Source organism: Carassius carassius, chromosome 3 (assembly GCF_963082965.1).
Source record: "Carassius carassius chromosome 3, fCarCar2.1, whole genome shotgun sequence".
In the NCBI taxonomy this organism is placed as follows: domain Eukaryota; kingdom Metazoa; phylum Chordata; class Actinopteri; order Cypriniformes; family Cyprinidae; genus Carassius; species Carassius carassius.
This window is the reverse complement of record NC_081757.1, coordinates 6,045,960-6,063,076: the sequence shown is the minus strand read 5'-3', so window position 1 is coordinate 6,063,076 and position 17,117 is coordinate 6,045,960. Positions and strand designations below refer to the sequence as shown.

General features: G+C 36.6%; 1 protein-coding gene across 1 annotated transcript in view; it reads left to right on the top strand.

Annotated features, from left to right (window-relative positions):
• Positions 1 to 8,768, top strand: part of LOC132117343 (metallophosphoesterase MPPED2) — a 56,818-nt gene extending 48,050 nt beyond the window's left edge. Inside the window, exons 5-7 of the mRNA XM_059526583.1 lie at positions 724 to 839; positions 1,715 to 1,828; positions 8,194 to 8,768. Of these exons, the coding sequence (XP_059382566.1) occupies positions 724 to 839; positions 1,715 to 1,828; positions 8,194 to 8,312 (349 nt within the window). The 3' untranslated portion in view covers positions 8,313 to 8,768. The remainder of the gene's footprint in view (positions 1 to 723; positions 840 to 1,714; positions 1,829 to 8,193) is intronic.
• The last annotated feature ends 8,349 nt before the right edge of the window (positions 8,769 to 17,117 follow it).

Genomic DNA, 17,117 nt, shown 5'->3' with positions numbered 1-17,117 from the left:
TGTATAACATGAAACTAGTACAGTACCTGCACGAATATATCTATTATGGTTAAAAAAGAAGAAGAAGAAGAAGAAAAAAAACTCCAGCATGATCTCCATCCGTTTACCTGTATCCATAATCATACTGCCAGCCCAAATGTGTTGCACTTTTGGGCTTTGATAAAAGCTTTTCATCAGGAAACGTGTCCTGCGCTGTCTATAATTTTCTATAAAGAGTGCTCGACTTCCTGTTCTGGTGATTTCCACAGACAGTGATAAGTGTTTTTCACCAGACCTGGGACAAATGGACGCTCAATTTATCATCACTATCAGACCCTCAGCTTGACACAAACATATAGATGTATAAATACGGCCGCATACGAGCACGTTCTCATTTTTCACATTATTTCATTTGGGCGTCGTACCTACATTAACCCCGTGGCTTTATTTGAGCTATCAATCTATAGCAGTCATGGGAGAGGGGGCTGCTTGCTCTCTGCGGCTGCATCTCCCAGAGCATTTGCATTTATTATGGCAGCCTGCAGTGAAGCCCTTCTCATTTCACACTTTGAAGCTTCCTCCAGGGATGGATGGAGGAAAGAAGATCACTTTGACAGGTTGAGATTGTTTCTCTGCATCTGCCGTCAGCTGTCATTTTCAACGGCGCGAGCACGTCTCTGTCCCGCCGCGTGGATGGATGCATGTGTGGTGCTTATGGATGTGTTTTTCTGTGTCTCCCCGCAGGACGCCGTGGTTTAATGGCTGGGGTTTTAACCTGCCCAGGGGACAGTCCCTGCTCGATAAGTGGAACCTCATCCCAGAGGGCATTGATATTCTCATGACCCATGGGCCACCCCTCGGTGAGTTCAATTAACCAATCCTAATGGAGTTCCATCCAATTATTCAAATGCTTGAGAATACATTAAATGGCTTTCGCATGAAGCCTGTTGTCATGCATGTCAAGAAACCCGTCATACGAAGTTATAGGAGAAGGAAAGAGTGACATTTTTGGCATGCATGAAGTAATATCTTTCTTCAGAGCATTTCATTAAAACTAAAATTTAAACCATAATAACATATTTTCTTTACTTGAAATAAATGTTACCTGAAATAAAATAAAATATTAAAAAACATTTTATTTCTGTAGTACAAGTTGTTAAAATTAAAACTTAAATTCAAAATTATATCAACATATATTTAAGCAAGCAAGAAAAAAAAGACAAAACCGTGCAGCAAAATTGCCAAAAACTTAAACTAAGATCTATTGTCAGAGCAGAGTATTATTGTTAACTAAAACTAAATAAAAAACCATAACCATAAAAAAATACTTGAAATAAAATATACATTAAATTAAATGAAATATATATATATAAAAAATTGTTTAATTTCAAAAGAAAATTATAATTCCAAATAGTGACAAAAACTATAATGGAATATCAATGATAGTAAAATAACACCTTAGAGTTGTAAAATGCCTCAGAGTTGTTGTTTTCTTTTTATTATTATTGTCTTGTCTTTAAAGCTTCAGGTTAAAAAACGCTAATGCTTGGACATGAGTCAAAATGTGAGCTGTTTTTTCTCTGAGATAAGAAGCTGGTATTTATGGTGTGTGTGTGTGTGTGTGTGTGTGTGTGTGTGTGTGTGTGTGTGTGTGTGTGTGTGTGTGTGTGTGTGTGTGTGTGTGTGTGTGTGTTGTGTGTGTGTGTGTTTGTGTGTGGTGTGTGTGTGTGTGTAGGTTTTAGGGACTGGGTACCGAAGGAGCTACAAAGAGTTGGGTGTGTTGAGCTGTTAAACACAGTCCAGAGGAGAGTCCGGCCCAAGCTCCACGTCTTCGGAGGAATTCATGAAGGTGAGTAACCACAAAGAATAAAAAATAGAAAAAAATGAGTCATTGTGCACTACAGTGATTTCCATTGTTGAGGGTGTTCATTGACAAATCATAAAAAGAAAGGCAACAGCAATGTGATAAAATACACCAAAAGTTTTACATTTATTATTACATTTTTATGAATTATAACCACAATAAAGACTATAAAAAAGAGGCCAAAAATATTGCAGCATCACTTTGATATAACAGCTACAGTCATGGCCAAAAGTTTTGAGAATTACATAAATATTGGAAATTGGAAAGGTGGCTGCTTAAGTTTTTATAATAGCAATTTGCATATACTCCAGAATGTTATGAAGAGTGATCAGATGAATTGCATAGTCCTTCTTTGCCATGAAAATTAACTTAATCCCAAAAAAACCTTTCCACTGCATTTCATTGCTGCCATTTAAGGACCTGCTGAGATCATTTCAGTAATCGTCTTGTTAACTCAGGTGAGAATGTTGACGAGCACAAGGCTGGAGATCATTATGTCAGGCTGATTGGGTTAGAATGGCAGACTTGACATGTTAAAAGGAGGGTGATGCTTGAAATCATTGTTCTTCCATTGTTAACCATGGTGACCTGCAAAGAAACGCGTGCAGCCATCATTGTGTTGCATATAAATGGCTTCACAGGCAAGGATATTGTGGCTACTAAGATTGCACCTAAATCAACAATTTATAGGATCATCAAGAACTTCAAGGAAAGAGGTTCAATTCTTGTAAAGAAGGCTTCAGGGCGTCCAAGAAAGTCCAGCAAGCGCCAGGATTGTCTCCTAAAGAGGATTCAGCTGCGGGATCGGAGTGCCACCAGTGCAGAGCTTGCTCAGGAATGGCAGCAGGCAGGTGTGAGTGCATCTGCACGCACAGTGAGGCGTAGACTTTTGGAAGATGGCCTGGTGTCAAGAAGGGCAGCAAAGAAGCCACTTCTCTCCAAAAAAAAACATCAGGGACAGATTGATTTTCTGCAGAAAGTATGGTGAATGGACTGTTGAGGACTGGGGCAAAGTAATATTCTCCGATGAAGCCCCTTTCAGATTGTTTGGGGCATCTGGAAAAAGGCTTGTCCGGAGAAGAAAAGGTGAGCGCTACCATCAGTCCTGTGTCATGCCAACAGTAAAGCATCCTGACACCATTCATGTGTGGGGTTGCTTCTCATCCAAGGGAGTGGGTTCACTCACAATTCTGCCCAAAAACACAGCCATGAATAAAGAATGGTACCAAAACACCCTCCAACAGAAACTTCTTCCAACAATCCAACAAAAGTTTGGTGAAGAACAATGCATTTTCCAGCACAATGGAGCACCGTGCCATAAGGCAAAAGTGATAACTAAGTGGCTCGGTGACCAGAATGTTGAAATTTTGGGTCCATGGCCTGGAAACTCCCCAGATCTTAATCCCATTGAGAACTTGTGGTCAATCCTCAAGAGGCGGGTGGACAAACAAAAACCCACTAATTCTGAAAAACTCCAAGAAGTGATTATGAAAGAATGGGTTGCTATCAGTCAGGATTTGGCCCAGAAGTTGATTGAGAGCATGCCCCGTCGAATTGCAGAGGTCCTGAAAAACAAGGGCCAACACTGCAAATACTGACTCTTTGCATAAATGTCATGTAATTGTCGATAAAAGCCTTTGAAACGTATGAAGTGCTTGTAATTATATTTCAGTACATCACAGAAACAACTGAAACAAAGATCTTAAAGCAGTTTAGCAGCAAACTTTTTGAAAACTAATATTTATGTAATTCTAAAAACCTTTGGCAACGACTGTACACGTCATTCAGGAACGGTTCCCTTTTGGTTCCCAGTATCCCTTTAATTTAAAAGCTTTGAGCAGACCAATATCCCTGTATGATAACCATAAGCACAGCTGATGGATCTTTTGATGTATTCTGAAATAGGCCTAAATAAATATACTCTACTATTCAAAAATTGGGGGCTGTTATGCTCACAGAGTCTGCATTTATTTGATCAAAAACAAGGTATAAAAGTATTGTGAAATATTATAGTTTAAAATAATTGTTTTCTATTTTAATATTTTCTAATATCTAATTTAATCCTCTAAATTATGCAACGTCAACTGGCGGCCCGCGGGCCAAATCCGGCCTTCAGAATAATACTGAATTCAGGAATAGCCTTGTAAGAGGAAAAAGTTTAGGGCTGGTCAGAATACCATTCAGAATACTCCATCGGAGAGAGAGAATCTGTGTGTCTGTATGTCCGTTTGCATTTTTATTATTTCGAGAACCGTTCATCCAATCGACTTCACAAGTGTCGCATTTGGTGCAATATAGATGGACACGCGAGACACGATACATTCAGAATTAATAAACTTTTAGTAAACTACAGTCAGAACAGTGTGAGCGGGAAGCAGCGCACCTCACGCGGGCAGGGCTTGGTCCAAGAACGGACACTGCACTAGTGATATAAAACGCACACACACAGGTCTGTTAAATTAAGCAATACTTTTAAGGTAGTCTAATATTTTTCTGACTAACGAATTGGCACAGTAAAGCATAGATTTAAATAAAGAAAAAACGAAATTTAAATAAAGAAAAAACGAAATTTAAATACAGAAAAACGAAATTTAAATAAAGAAAAACAAAATTTAAATAAAGAAAAAACGAAATTTAAAGAAAAACGAAATTAAGTTAAATTAAAAACGAGATTAATTTAGATTGAAAATAAGGGGTAAAAATGCTAATACATTTTGTTTCTATTATTCTATTTTCCACAATGTCAAAGCAACAAAACACAAGCTGCACTTCGGTCCATACAAACTCCGCTGTTCTGCGCTATAGCCAGAGAACACTCCTGTTGCTGGAACACGCGTCAGTTCTATTTCTAGCATGCAAGCGTTTTCCGCGTGGCTCGAGCACGCATGAGACTCTTGTCTCAGTGTGCAAACTCCAACCTGTTAAATATGGGAGGTGAAATAAAAACGGACACGCACACGCAGCCAGTGTGTCGCAGGCCTTATTCAAGGGGGAATGCGAACCGTTTCGCGGGGGATCCCAGGTGTGCAAAAAAAACAAAAACAAACGAATATTCGAATGTCAAATTTTCTAATCGAATACCAACCCACCGAACAAATATTCGAATAACCAGGTACAGCATTTCTAACAGTTGGCACTATAAATACGTACTTATCAGTGCATTCTTCATTAAAACTAGTTCTCTGAATCAACTTTTCGCTTAAGGCTCTTTGAGAGTGCCATTTTTCATTCAGATATATTCAGAAGGCCTTTCTTCTAGTGTTCTCCACAAACTATGACCTGCATGTGACAGTGATGGACAGCTTGACAGCCTCACAAAAATGAAGCCTAAAATATCACTATTGCCCCCTGGTGGCTTGCTGCAGTACAGGTAATATGTAAAAAAATAAAATAAATTTGGAATTAGAATTAGTATATCAAATAATAACATAGGATACAATTCGAATTTTATTTTATATTACGAGTATCTGGCCCTTACAGTGTCTGCAGAGAAAAATTATAGCCCGTTGACAAATATAGTTGATGACCCCTGCTCTAAATGATTGTTATCCAGTCAGCGTGTCCTGGTCCAGAGGTAGTCGAGGACGCATTGTGATCGGATCTCAATGTAATGTAAACACAATCCAACCATCGTGTCTGCATTCATAGGTCAACGTCACACAAAACCCCGCCCCTACTCTCCCGAACTGTCAGAAGAGAGAGGCTGTGGACCGATAAGGAGACTTGTACAGTTATTATCCTTTGTTAAATGTCCCGTGACTTCGGGTTGACTTTGCACCAGGGCCATCCTCTGCAGACTTATTTTGCGTTGTTTTGCATGATCGTTTATCCAGATATAGAAATCAGCTGGTGTTGCCAAGAGTAAACGCACCGTGTCCTGATTAACCGATGATCCGATCTGCTTGATTGGATCATGGTGATCATGTGATAATGCCAAGCAGTGTTGGGGAAAGTTACTTTTAAAAGTAATGCATTAAAATATTGCATTACTCCCTAAAAACTAACTAATTACGTTACATAGTTACTTTTTATTTTTTAAATATGAGCAGGGCTTGATTATTTTTAATATAAGAAGTGTATGTATAGAAAATGTAAAACCCCTTTCACACCACAAAGTATAATGAATATACCTCAGGCTGAAGGAAAAGTAAATTCACGTCTGTACAGTAAAACGCAGGAGAAGGTGGTTCAACACTTTTCAGCAATAATATAACAATGAAGCTCAATTGTTAGTTTATCTAAAGTCATTTTTAGCTTATTAGTATGGTTGAACTGGATCATCAAAGGTCAGCTGCAAAGACACTGGTTAATAAAATAGGATTAGATGCATTTGTGTTTACATATTTAATTATTGCAGGTTTTCGTCTTATTCTGAGTTTTTATTTGTATTGTTTTCTGCAAGTGTGATGAATTAATGCACATTCACATTGGGTCTACAACTACATCATGATCGCAGAGCACACACAATGTCTCTGTACTTCCGATTTCTCCTAATATGGGGACAGGAGATTTGTCAGTCAATAAATGGGAAAACAAAGTAACTGGTGTTACTTTTTAGAAAAAGTAACTCAGATATTTTCTTGTAAATTAATGCATTACTTTACTAGTTACTTAAAAAAAGAAATCTGATTACATAACTCGCATTACTTGTAATGCATTACCCCAAAACTGATGCCAAGTGTAAACGTAGCCTTTGTAACAGAAATGTCTTTTAGAGATTGAGAGTCTCAGAACATTAGCTGCATCAGCACAAACATAAACCCAATAAGCAGTCTAAGATATAAATAGAAATGGATATGGGTTGCATTTTAACACCAGATTTGGCTACAAGTTTAACCCAGTGCTGAGGGAAGAGGGATCAGAGAGATCTGCCTTTGGGTTCAACTTCAGACTCTGTTCCCCAGATGTGCTGCATCCCCTCACTCTCTCCTCCCTCCAGCTTTTGAGGCTTTTCATTATTATTATATTTTTAATTAAACATGTTTAAGACAGAGAAGGGTTTCTGAGCCCAGAGGCTAATTTGGACAAGTGCTCCACTTGAGGAAAGGCCTTGTACGGTTTCTTGTGTTTACTCAGTGTGTTTGTATGCACACACTCAAAGTCAGTGGGCAAACTCATAGCTCCCTTTCTGTCAGTACATCAGATATACAGACATGCTGCTGTGAGAATGTAAGAAATACTGCTGTTGCACATATAACATATGAAATTACCCCCATATATAACATACGTAGCAGGTTATGTAGCAGGTCTATACAGGTGGAGCTGGGGGAGGTGGAGGGTTTCTGAAGCGCATGGCAAACTGCTACAGAAAGCGCTAGCCATATGTAAGCAACAAGCTCACTGGCTGCTGATACAAAATAAATGATGATGTAATTATATCAGATTGAGTTGGAACCTACTGTACATTGACCTGTGCCATCTAGAGTTTCATGACAAAACTTTGTCTTGTTAAAAAGTGTGGAATTAAATAATGTTCAATAATAGAAAATACACTGCCATTCATAGGTTTTGTTTTTTTCTTGGAAATACATCTGAAAAAACACGGTCGTCTTATATTCAGGTTCTAGACTTTGACATGTCAATAATACACCCATGACAATAGGTGTCGCCAAAAACGCATAAAATGAGTGTGCCATGAAATAAGTAATGTAATGTGTGTTGTAAAGAGCGCAAGTGAAAAAAAAAAAATGCTTACAGCGGCATTAGTAGTGATTGTCATTAGCCTGTTGGGACCAAACATTCTCTGTAAGAGATTAAAAAAATTAAAAAATAAGACAGTTCCCAGCTTTGAAGAGTACAATAAGATTTCACTTCTACTTTTAATTAAATTTTGGTAGGCTACTATGAGATGGATGGACTAAAGTTATATAATTCAAATGGGCTACCTATTATTTTTATTTATTTTATTTTTTTACATCATTAATGAAAAGAAATGTTTCTTGAGCACTAATTCTGCATATTAGATTGAGTTCTGAAGGATCATGTGACATTGAAGACTGGAGTTATGATGCTGAAAATTCACCTTTAAGTCACAAGAATAAATTACACATTAAAATGTATTAAAATATTAAACAGTTAGTTCATGTTCCACAATAGTAGTGTTTACTGTTCTTTTGATCCCATAAGTTTAGTTTTGGTGAGTTTAAGAGACCAAAAATTCTTACCAACCCCAAACGTTTGATCTTTCTGCACCATTTAGTGGATTCTTTTGTCTAAAATGACTTAAAAGTGAGGGAAAACACCAGCAACTAAAGAGAAGTCATATGGGTTTGAAACCGTTATTATTGGATGATTTGTTCTGTAAGTTTGGTGAAATGAATATTAACTCCTCCCTCTCTGGTTTCTTCTAGGTTACGGCATTATGACAGACGGGTACACGTCATTCATCAACGCCTCTACCTGTACAGTCAGCTTTCAACCCACAAACCCTCCCATCGTGTTTGACCTCCCAAACCCCCCCAGCTCTTGAGATGCCTGTGAACATTGCCGTTTTCTCCTTTACTCCTTATGTTTTCTAAAAATACTTTTTAAAGAAAAGATATTTGAATGTTTCTTTTAAAACCGGCAGTCTTTTGCTTAAAGATTCAGTGGAGGTTTCTGATGACAGATGGGGTCAAGGAGGTGTCGCGAACAGAAGTGGTGAACAATCTTATGAAAAGATCTGATTAAATCTGTAAAATAATAAGCTTTGTGAATTTGTAAAATTGTCTCTTTTTTTGTCAATATTCGAAGTAAGTTGGTATGGGATGCCATTGTTCATTTTGAATATTTTTTTTTTTTGGATAATTAAGCTTTCTTTTTGCTGACAGGGATAATGCCTTAAACTAGCTTTAAGTTCCTCCGGCTGGAGCCCCTTCTTTCTGCTAGCCAAGAGAAAGCATCATATTTATTGTTTTTTATCCAAAAGTAAGGGGATTTCTCTTTTTTTGTGCATTCAAAAGAACACTTTCTTACAAGCGCAGGGAAGACATGGAAGCATTTTAACTCATGTATAGTCTGGAGCGCCTCATTCTGCATATTGGAAAATGTCTTAAAATATGAGTATATCTATATGTATGCGTGTAAGCTGTAAAATCTCTAACTAAAATTGTGTTTGTTCTAAGCCTCTTGAAGAATATCATTTTGCCTGTAAGTGATGACTTAAAGTGCGTGAAGCGCACACAATGCTCTTTTCTGTTTTCATGAAATGTTCCTCTGAAGCTCTTTCAGTGTTGCCTACTTTACGGCGTATTGTTCCATACAATAAACAAGTACTCGAGTTAAAATTATTTTAAATGTACAATCTCAAAGGTTGTTTTTTTTTTCATTCTTTGAACCTGCCGAAACCAGGTTTAGTTGTCCTTTGATATCTTGCATATGATAGTTTTTGTCTTTCTCCTTTTTTTTTTTTTTTTAATAGTTTTGCACTGTGTAAATGCAGTCTTGCTAGCACAAAAAAAAAATGATGCCAATAGTTGTTTCAACTCTTGCCACTGTAAATGCCTCTCAGCTTTTCTTTCAGATACAGTCTCATTCCTGGGATAGTTTAGATACATTTATTTTTTTTTCAGGTTTCATTGTGATATATTTAGCTGCCTTTATATGCAAAATAAAATTGCAAGATTTTTACTTCTCAACATTTTGTTTGGTTCATTCTCACCTCTAGTCTAGCTTTGCACAGTCGAAGTCCGCAGGTTTTTATTATTCACCTGACACCAATGTTGTGATTTTTATACCTTTGAAACGTAATTGGTCAGACAGTTCTTAGTGGGCAAATAAGTAGACCAGACTTTATGGCAATTGTCAAATGTACAGCTAAACAGGGCTGTTTTTATTTTATTCATCTATTTATTTATTTTAATTGTACCTAAAAGCAAAGTGCAGTAATATCTTGTAAACTACACATATAATCTAATAGCTCAGAATGTAAATATTTGAATCAAAATTAGATAAATGTTAACGTCTCTTTGATTTGCCCTTTTCCTTTGTTACCTATAAGAACTGCCCTCTGCATCTTTTTTCAAATGACGTCGGAGGTTGTCATCTGACATCTCCAATATTTAAGTCAACCTCATTCCTCAGTGCGAAATCTCAAAAGATCTTTTACATCCTCCAAGCAGTCGTCTTCTAAAAAGACCTCCGGTAAATGTAAGTTTTCACGCTCACAGGAACCTCCTTCACATTTATCTCTTCGTAATCCAATTTGAGATACACATGAGCCAGCGGTACGCTAAAGAGAAAGAAAACCAGCAGCGCTCTGGCCTTGGAGTCAAAGTGGGGGATCTTTTTTTGCCAACCTGAATCCCTCCAAGGCCACAAAAACACACTTTTCCACAGTCTCATATTCACCCTCCCCCATCCGGCTTAAAAGCAGTCACATCAAAGGCTCCAAACCAATTAACACTTCCCCCAAACGCGAGCATGAAATATAGCCCCGGACCAGCTCGTTGGCATAATCCACATAATCATATTAGTGTAACCCTGTGAGCTGGCAGCCTGACACTGGCACTTTTGTTTTCTCAAATCCTATTTTTAGAAGCACCTACACTTTCTGTGTTTTAAAGGAACAACGCTAATATACTACTTTTTACATTTGTGAGTGGTACTTTTCATGTAAAACTAGCCACAACAATGCAACAAAGTGTTGCTATCAGACAGCAAAGGAGTTCTGAATGTTTTTTCAGCTTTTTGCCATGCAGTTTCTAAAGTGTTCTGAGAAGAATTTAGCATTATATGGTTACTAAGATGCCTACTTAAAATATATATTTCTGTAGAATTATAGAGAATAAAAATAGTTGGTAAATTAGCTAAAACAAGTTAGTTTTTTCCTAATCAGTCATGATAGCAACTAGCATTACATTTTGTTGGTTGTTTGGTAGAAATACATTGTAGAATCATTGCTATTCAGAAAAAAAAAGATAAAACATTCTTAAAGATAGTGTTATCTAGCTTAAAGTAAAGCTGTTAGCATTTTTCAGTATGATTGAAAATAATGATTCAATCAATAATAATCAATAATGATTTTTCATGATTCAAAATAATGTAGATTTCCCAGTAACAAGGCAATATTGCTGTTTTTGTTGAATTATATTGCACACACAACGCTTAACTGTGTACTAACTAAATGAAAAACATTTCTTTTCCATGTCAATTCCATTTTTTGTCCTAACCTGCGATGATTAGCATTACATTTTGATGTTTTGTTTCTGGCGACTGCAATCAGGTCCCCATCCAAAGGGGAATTGGTTTTTAATGCTAACTTAAACATTTTAAAGACAAAGCAACTTTGAGATATGAAGTTGTTAATCAATGGTGTAAACTTTGTTTAAACCGTAAATCATTTTTATACTTATCTATCATTTTTATTAAGTCACTGACAATGCTTCATGCGATTGTAGTTCTTTTCCTCATTAAAGTACACAGTCATATACCTTTGTCTTTTTGTCAGATGTTGTGAACACCTCATACATGGTTGGTTTGGGTCATGGTTTATCACCATGCTAAAGACTTCTGAAAAATCCCTATGGGAAAATACTTTCAGAAACAAGGCTGCTGAAAAAGTGGGTGGGCACTGTTGCACTCTTTTACACTGATTAGCCACACCCACAATAAATGCACATTGGACTGATATACCACTCCTCATGTGTATTAATCAACCTGAGTGCTTTCAAATGTGTAGCTTACTAGCTGTACTATTTATATAAGTGCACAGCTTGAGAATCCGTTAACTACAGCTAAGTAGCTTCCTAGATACACTAAAGCATCGCCCTTTTCTCTCTCTCTCCCAGCTGTCCCTACCTTAAATGAAGGTGAAAGTGTGTATGTCAATCTAAATTGTGTTGGGAGCATGTGTGAGTGTATTAATTACCTTGTCTGGCAGCGGGGGCCAGGCATTAATAGGTGCCCATGACAGGGACTGCTATTACCCTACGACACCCGACAGCTTCTATTAATATTGGAAATTTGTCAACTTCGCCTTCGTGCCACTGTGATGAATGACGCGCAACTCTGAAGGCTAATACCCACCATCACTACTTGAGAGATTGTGTGTGTGTGTGTGTGTGTGTGTGTGTGTGTGTGTGTGTGTGTGTGTGTGTGTATGCACACTACACAGATATATAAGGTAAGGTTTAGACCGAAAAGAGTAAAGTACTTTTTTTTTTTTTTTTTTTGGTTAAATATATATATATATATATATATATATATATATTTTTTTTTATAAGCTATCATATGGCTTCAGAAGACTTAGAATATATGCAGATTTGACCAAAAGCATGATCAAATTGGCCCAAATATTTAAAAAACATACATGTGACAGAGATGTTTAGACCTTTGTAGATCTTCCTGCTTGTGTAGTTTCTGTGTGGGCTTACATGTTACTGCATATGTGTGTAAAACTGCCTTCATAAGTCTGACTGTGCTGCCGGGAGCTTAGTATGCAGTGTTTACGCTTTCCTAATTGAACCCAGCCTTGCCTTCATTGTAATCTGGATTTAATTTGGGCCTGACTTGACTCACCCATGAAATAATGAAGGAAAGTCTGGGGTAAGAAGAGACGTGTTGGGTTCCTTTGTTACCCATTTCCTCATTGCCCATGTGTTGCGCATTATCAAAGAAATCACTGTAATATTATTTTATTGTTTCAGTTGTGATTAAAAGATTAGCCATATCTGGGCTGGAAAAATTAAAACACCCCAGCTCATGACTGTCCTGTTCACTTACAAACGCACAGCCTCTCTAAAGCTAAGAGACATTACATGGCCTCATTACGTTAGAAAAATGACTCCCCAAGGATTTCCATGATAAATGCATCACTATTTTGAGCGACAGTATATTTTTCTCTTGATGTTTAAAAACGCATCTCTTTCGCCAAGCATTCGAATAACGTATCTCTTAAATTTTGACTGCAGTTGTATCTGATCAAATGTGCACTCTTATTCTTTAGCTTGGGTTAATCTAATGAATTTTACTTTGTTGGAACAGCAGCTATGCTAATGATGTCTCTATTTGTTTCTATGTTTTGCCACGGGATGTAAGCTCCAGTCTGCATCCAGAACACCTGAGAAGAGATGATGCTGACCCTCAGAGGACCCCAGATGATGCTAACCCTGAATCAACAACAGAACTAACAAATATTGCTACAAGTGTGACCGCATCATATAATAATTGCTGTTAATAATGTTCATCGTCTGGCTATCTACGTCTTGTATTAATTTTTCTGAAAAATCCTGTCATAAGCACACAAACTAACATCACCACTTATAAGCTACTACTAAATATTGTAGAAACATAATTTTCTGTAAAGTTGCTTTGTAATGATTTGTATTGTAAAAAGCGCTATACAAATAAACTTGAATTGAATAGTTAAATCATCACACATTCATCCTCTTTTCCTCATACACTCGTCCACACACAACAAAGAGATGAATGTCATTTACTCTGTCTTTGTACATTAGAAACTCAAGCAGTGACTGCCATGACACAAATTTTCTTCTTTTTTTCCATATTAACTAACTGCTTTTTTTTCTTTTTTTTCTTTTTCTTTTTTTAAGATATTTCCATGTTTTTTGTTAGATATTTGTTTTTTGTTTGTATAAATGTTTTTTTTATTTAGATTATATTTTTATATATATGTGTGTGTGTGTATACATCTTGTTTTTATTGAAATTTATATTTAAACAAATTGCAAAATATATAATAACTTTCATTAAAAAATGTGAAACTTCAAAAATAATGATCGGTTCAGTGTATATATGAAAACAAAATCTTTAAAAAAATCATTGCAGTTTAGTTGCAGGCTGAAATCTGATGAGTCGTATAGTTATTTCAATGGAGCTGTAATCACAAACATCACATGAATACCTGTGATTCAGCAACAATAGCTCAATCTGAGCACATTACAGACTGAACAGGACTGTGTGGAGATAAAGATGAGGGGTAATCAGGACTTATTTGGAATTCTGGAACCTGTGTGAATCTAATTTGAATTCATCATGTCGGTTTTGTACTGATTGGATGATAATTGGCACTTATTCAATTGACATTAATTTCCACCCCCCTAAAAATCCGAAACAAATGTTCTTAATTATGAACATCTTACATTACACTGCCTTGTTGTTAGATTGAATAGAGCCTTAATTGATAAATTAATATGGAAAAAAATCTCAGTTTTGAACTGGAGGGTCAGCAAGCACAGACAACAGCTAAATTAACATAGCTTGACATTTATTCTTATTTAAATTTAGAGAAGTTATCTTAGGTAAAGAAAACGTGGTTTTCATTGCACAGATGTTAACGTCTCAGATTGTGTTGGGTAAAATCAATAGACACTTGGGCCTTGTTTTCACCTGGTATTAACATCCATCTCAAACACATCTCCTGTGACCTCCTGTGATTAGATTTTGTTGAGAGGGGAGTCTCTGATTTTGTGACTACATATTTAACTTGTGGTAATGTGTTAACTCCATGTTTTCATGCACAATAGAGTAAAAAAAACGTATGCTAAAAATCAACCGGATATATTCAAATAACTGGTGTAAACAAGCCATTTGCATTAGAACAAGACATATTTCACAACTAAGTAGCAGAAGTTCAAACCATCTCAGGGTTACAGACACATTGTAAACAATTTCACAGTTCCACAATGCAAAACCCAGTGTTATCTGCAACACTTGTGTGGTATAAATTGTGGCGTTTGCATCTCACAACAGAACCCAAGTGCAAATCAGTTGATTTAATAGCTGCTGCTTATTTGGGAATTAGTGCCTAGCATATGACGACTAAGTGGCGCCACGACATCCCATCCTCCGGTTTCCCATCCCCACAGCTGCTGCTGTTGGCACCGTCCTCAGAGATAATCGAGATGTCCAAATGAAATACATTCACTGTGGAGAATGCATTGTATGCTTCAGGAGAATAGATAGCAGTGTTGCAAAACGTTTCTACTGAGCTGTTGCTCATGCTGGTTTTGCAATACATATTAGATCACACAAAGTTACATTTTCACAGAGTTCGTGTAAACTCTTTTAAACGTTGTGAGCATAATATTTTTTTGCAAGGGTTGAAATGCATTTTTTCCTGTACCCAAAATTAAAGAACCCAAAATCAAAGGGAGTCAAGTCACACAACTCATAAATGTTCTTTTAATGAATAAATCTGTTTGGTCATAATGACTTAGACAGGTGCAGTAATTGCATTTTGATGCTTTTACGCTCTCTGGCTTTCATCTGCCTGTGTCTTTCCTTTTCTGTTAATGGATGAAGGTCCATTTGGATAATTAGTATTAATTTAGTTTCAGTGTAATTGAGGCCTTATTTAATTGACTGACCCTCATTGTAATTATAGTTATCGTGCACATAAAGTGTCAGCATAGCAGCGTTTTTTCCTTCTTGCTCCTCATCTTTGTCCTCTATCAGGGGCATGTGGGTAATTAGCAGTGGTGTTTGCAAAAGATTCTTCACTATTCCTGTTGCTCATACAAAACATAGGGTTTGTGAGTTGAACAAACCACCTTCTTCCTATGCCTCATGATGCTTTGTGCAAATTATGGGAGTAACTTCCATTACACTGTAAACAACTTGCTCTTCAACCATCGATCACTGAAAGGAAATTTAAAGGTGTTTAGCCAGTGTGCAAAAAGAAATTCAGATTCTGTTACAAAAGTGCAAGGCTAAAATTCAAAGACTTGCTAAATTACACAGAGACAGACAATGGGAATGGGTTAAAACAAGAGAAAACACTGGCAGTTTTTAAGGGGGAGGAATTTGATTGAATGTTTGGGACACAACAAATTTGCACAAAGAGTTTCTTCTCAACAGGTAAGGTATACTTGAAATTAAAAAGGTTCCTAAATGTTGTACCTTTTATTGAAAGTACTTTTACCTGCTGAGACATGCCTTCACTTTTATAGACCCTTAAGTATGGAAAGCAAATGAAGCCAAAAGATTTGATTAAATGGACAGTGTTCTGTTGTTAACGTGAATATACGCACAGCAGCCAATGAAATTGCTGCATTTGAAAATTTGCATATTTTACATGGTGGTATGCTGGTATACACGTACACATACATCAGACATAGGGTGGAAATATGTGCCATTTATACGGGACACAGTGCAAACCTGGATATTTTAGGCAATAAAACGGGCGTGTCCCATAAAAATGGCTTGTATGGTCACCGTAATCAGACTTTGATTCATCATTTTGGTTTGAAACATCAGGAGTTATAAATGTTCATGAGGGATACAGTTTAGTACAGTAGGATTCGGAATGGGTAACCCTGATCAAGCTTGCATTTCCACTGCCAATAGTACCCTTACTTGTTAGGCGTGGTGTATGCTGGAAAGTAGCGATGGACAATGAAGTGCGACAATAAGCACAACTCCTATCCTTTTTTCGTTAAATGTCAGTTTTAATTAACAAAAATAGGCATTATAAAAGTATAAGTACAAAGTATAAGATGCTTATCTAAGCAGAAATAAAGACAAGAGCAAACATTTCAGTCAAACGTAGGGTACGCTGTACTATGGTAAAGTTCAAATTAAATATATAAAGTTAAACATAACTTTGTATAATAAATAATAGATTTATATGACCGGGAATGCCTGTTAAATATAGCCAACCCAAAACAAATTGTATTTCATGTTTTATTTTCAAATAGGCACTGTCTTTATAAATAAACCACAGATTTGAGTTTTAAAAAATTACATTCTCGCCTGAAAAACTCTTAAATGACGTGGGTTTTTGTGCAATGATGTTTCACAAGTCGACAAGAACAGACAAGAATGTATATTGAGAAATGGCTATTGTTTGTGTGAAAATATACAATTTTTAAATACATGGTTATTTTTTTTGTGTGTGTTTGTGCTCTCAGAGCGGAACGAGTGAAGGATAAGCTTTATCCCCTTGTATCACGCAAAAGTGATTATTCTAGTCAACCAATCAACGTTCCGCAGTGAGTTTAGATCCACCCTTTTGGTACCCTTTGCTGTGCTAGGTACCCCAATGGAAGGGTACCAAAAAAAGCAGTATGGTACGGTTCGCTATTTTGGTACCATTCACAACTTCTGACAGTGGAAACGTAAATAATTGTGTACCGTACTGTACGGTACCAAACCATACATACAGTACCATTAGTTGTTTAGTTCAACATTCTTTCTCAGGTAGAAAAGTCTTAATTTACATTATAACATTATTATTTCATTCTAGCACAGTAGATATCAGTAAAGCAATACCCCAGTGAATGAAAGAAAGGATTAATATGTGGGTGCGTTTAGAGGAAAATCTTCTTTAAGCAGTA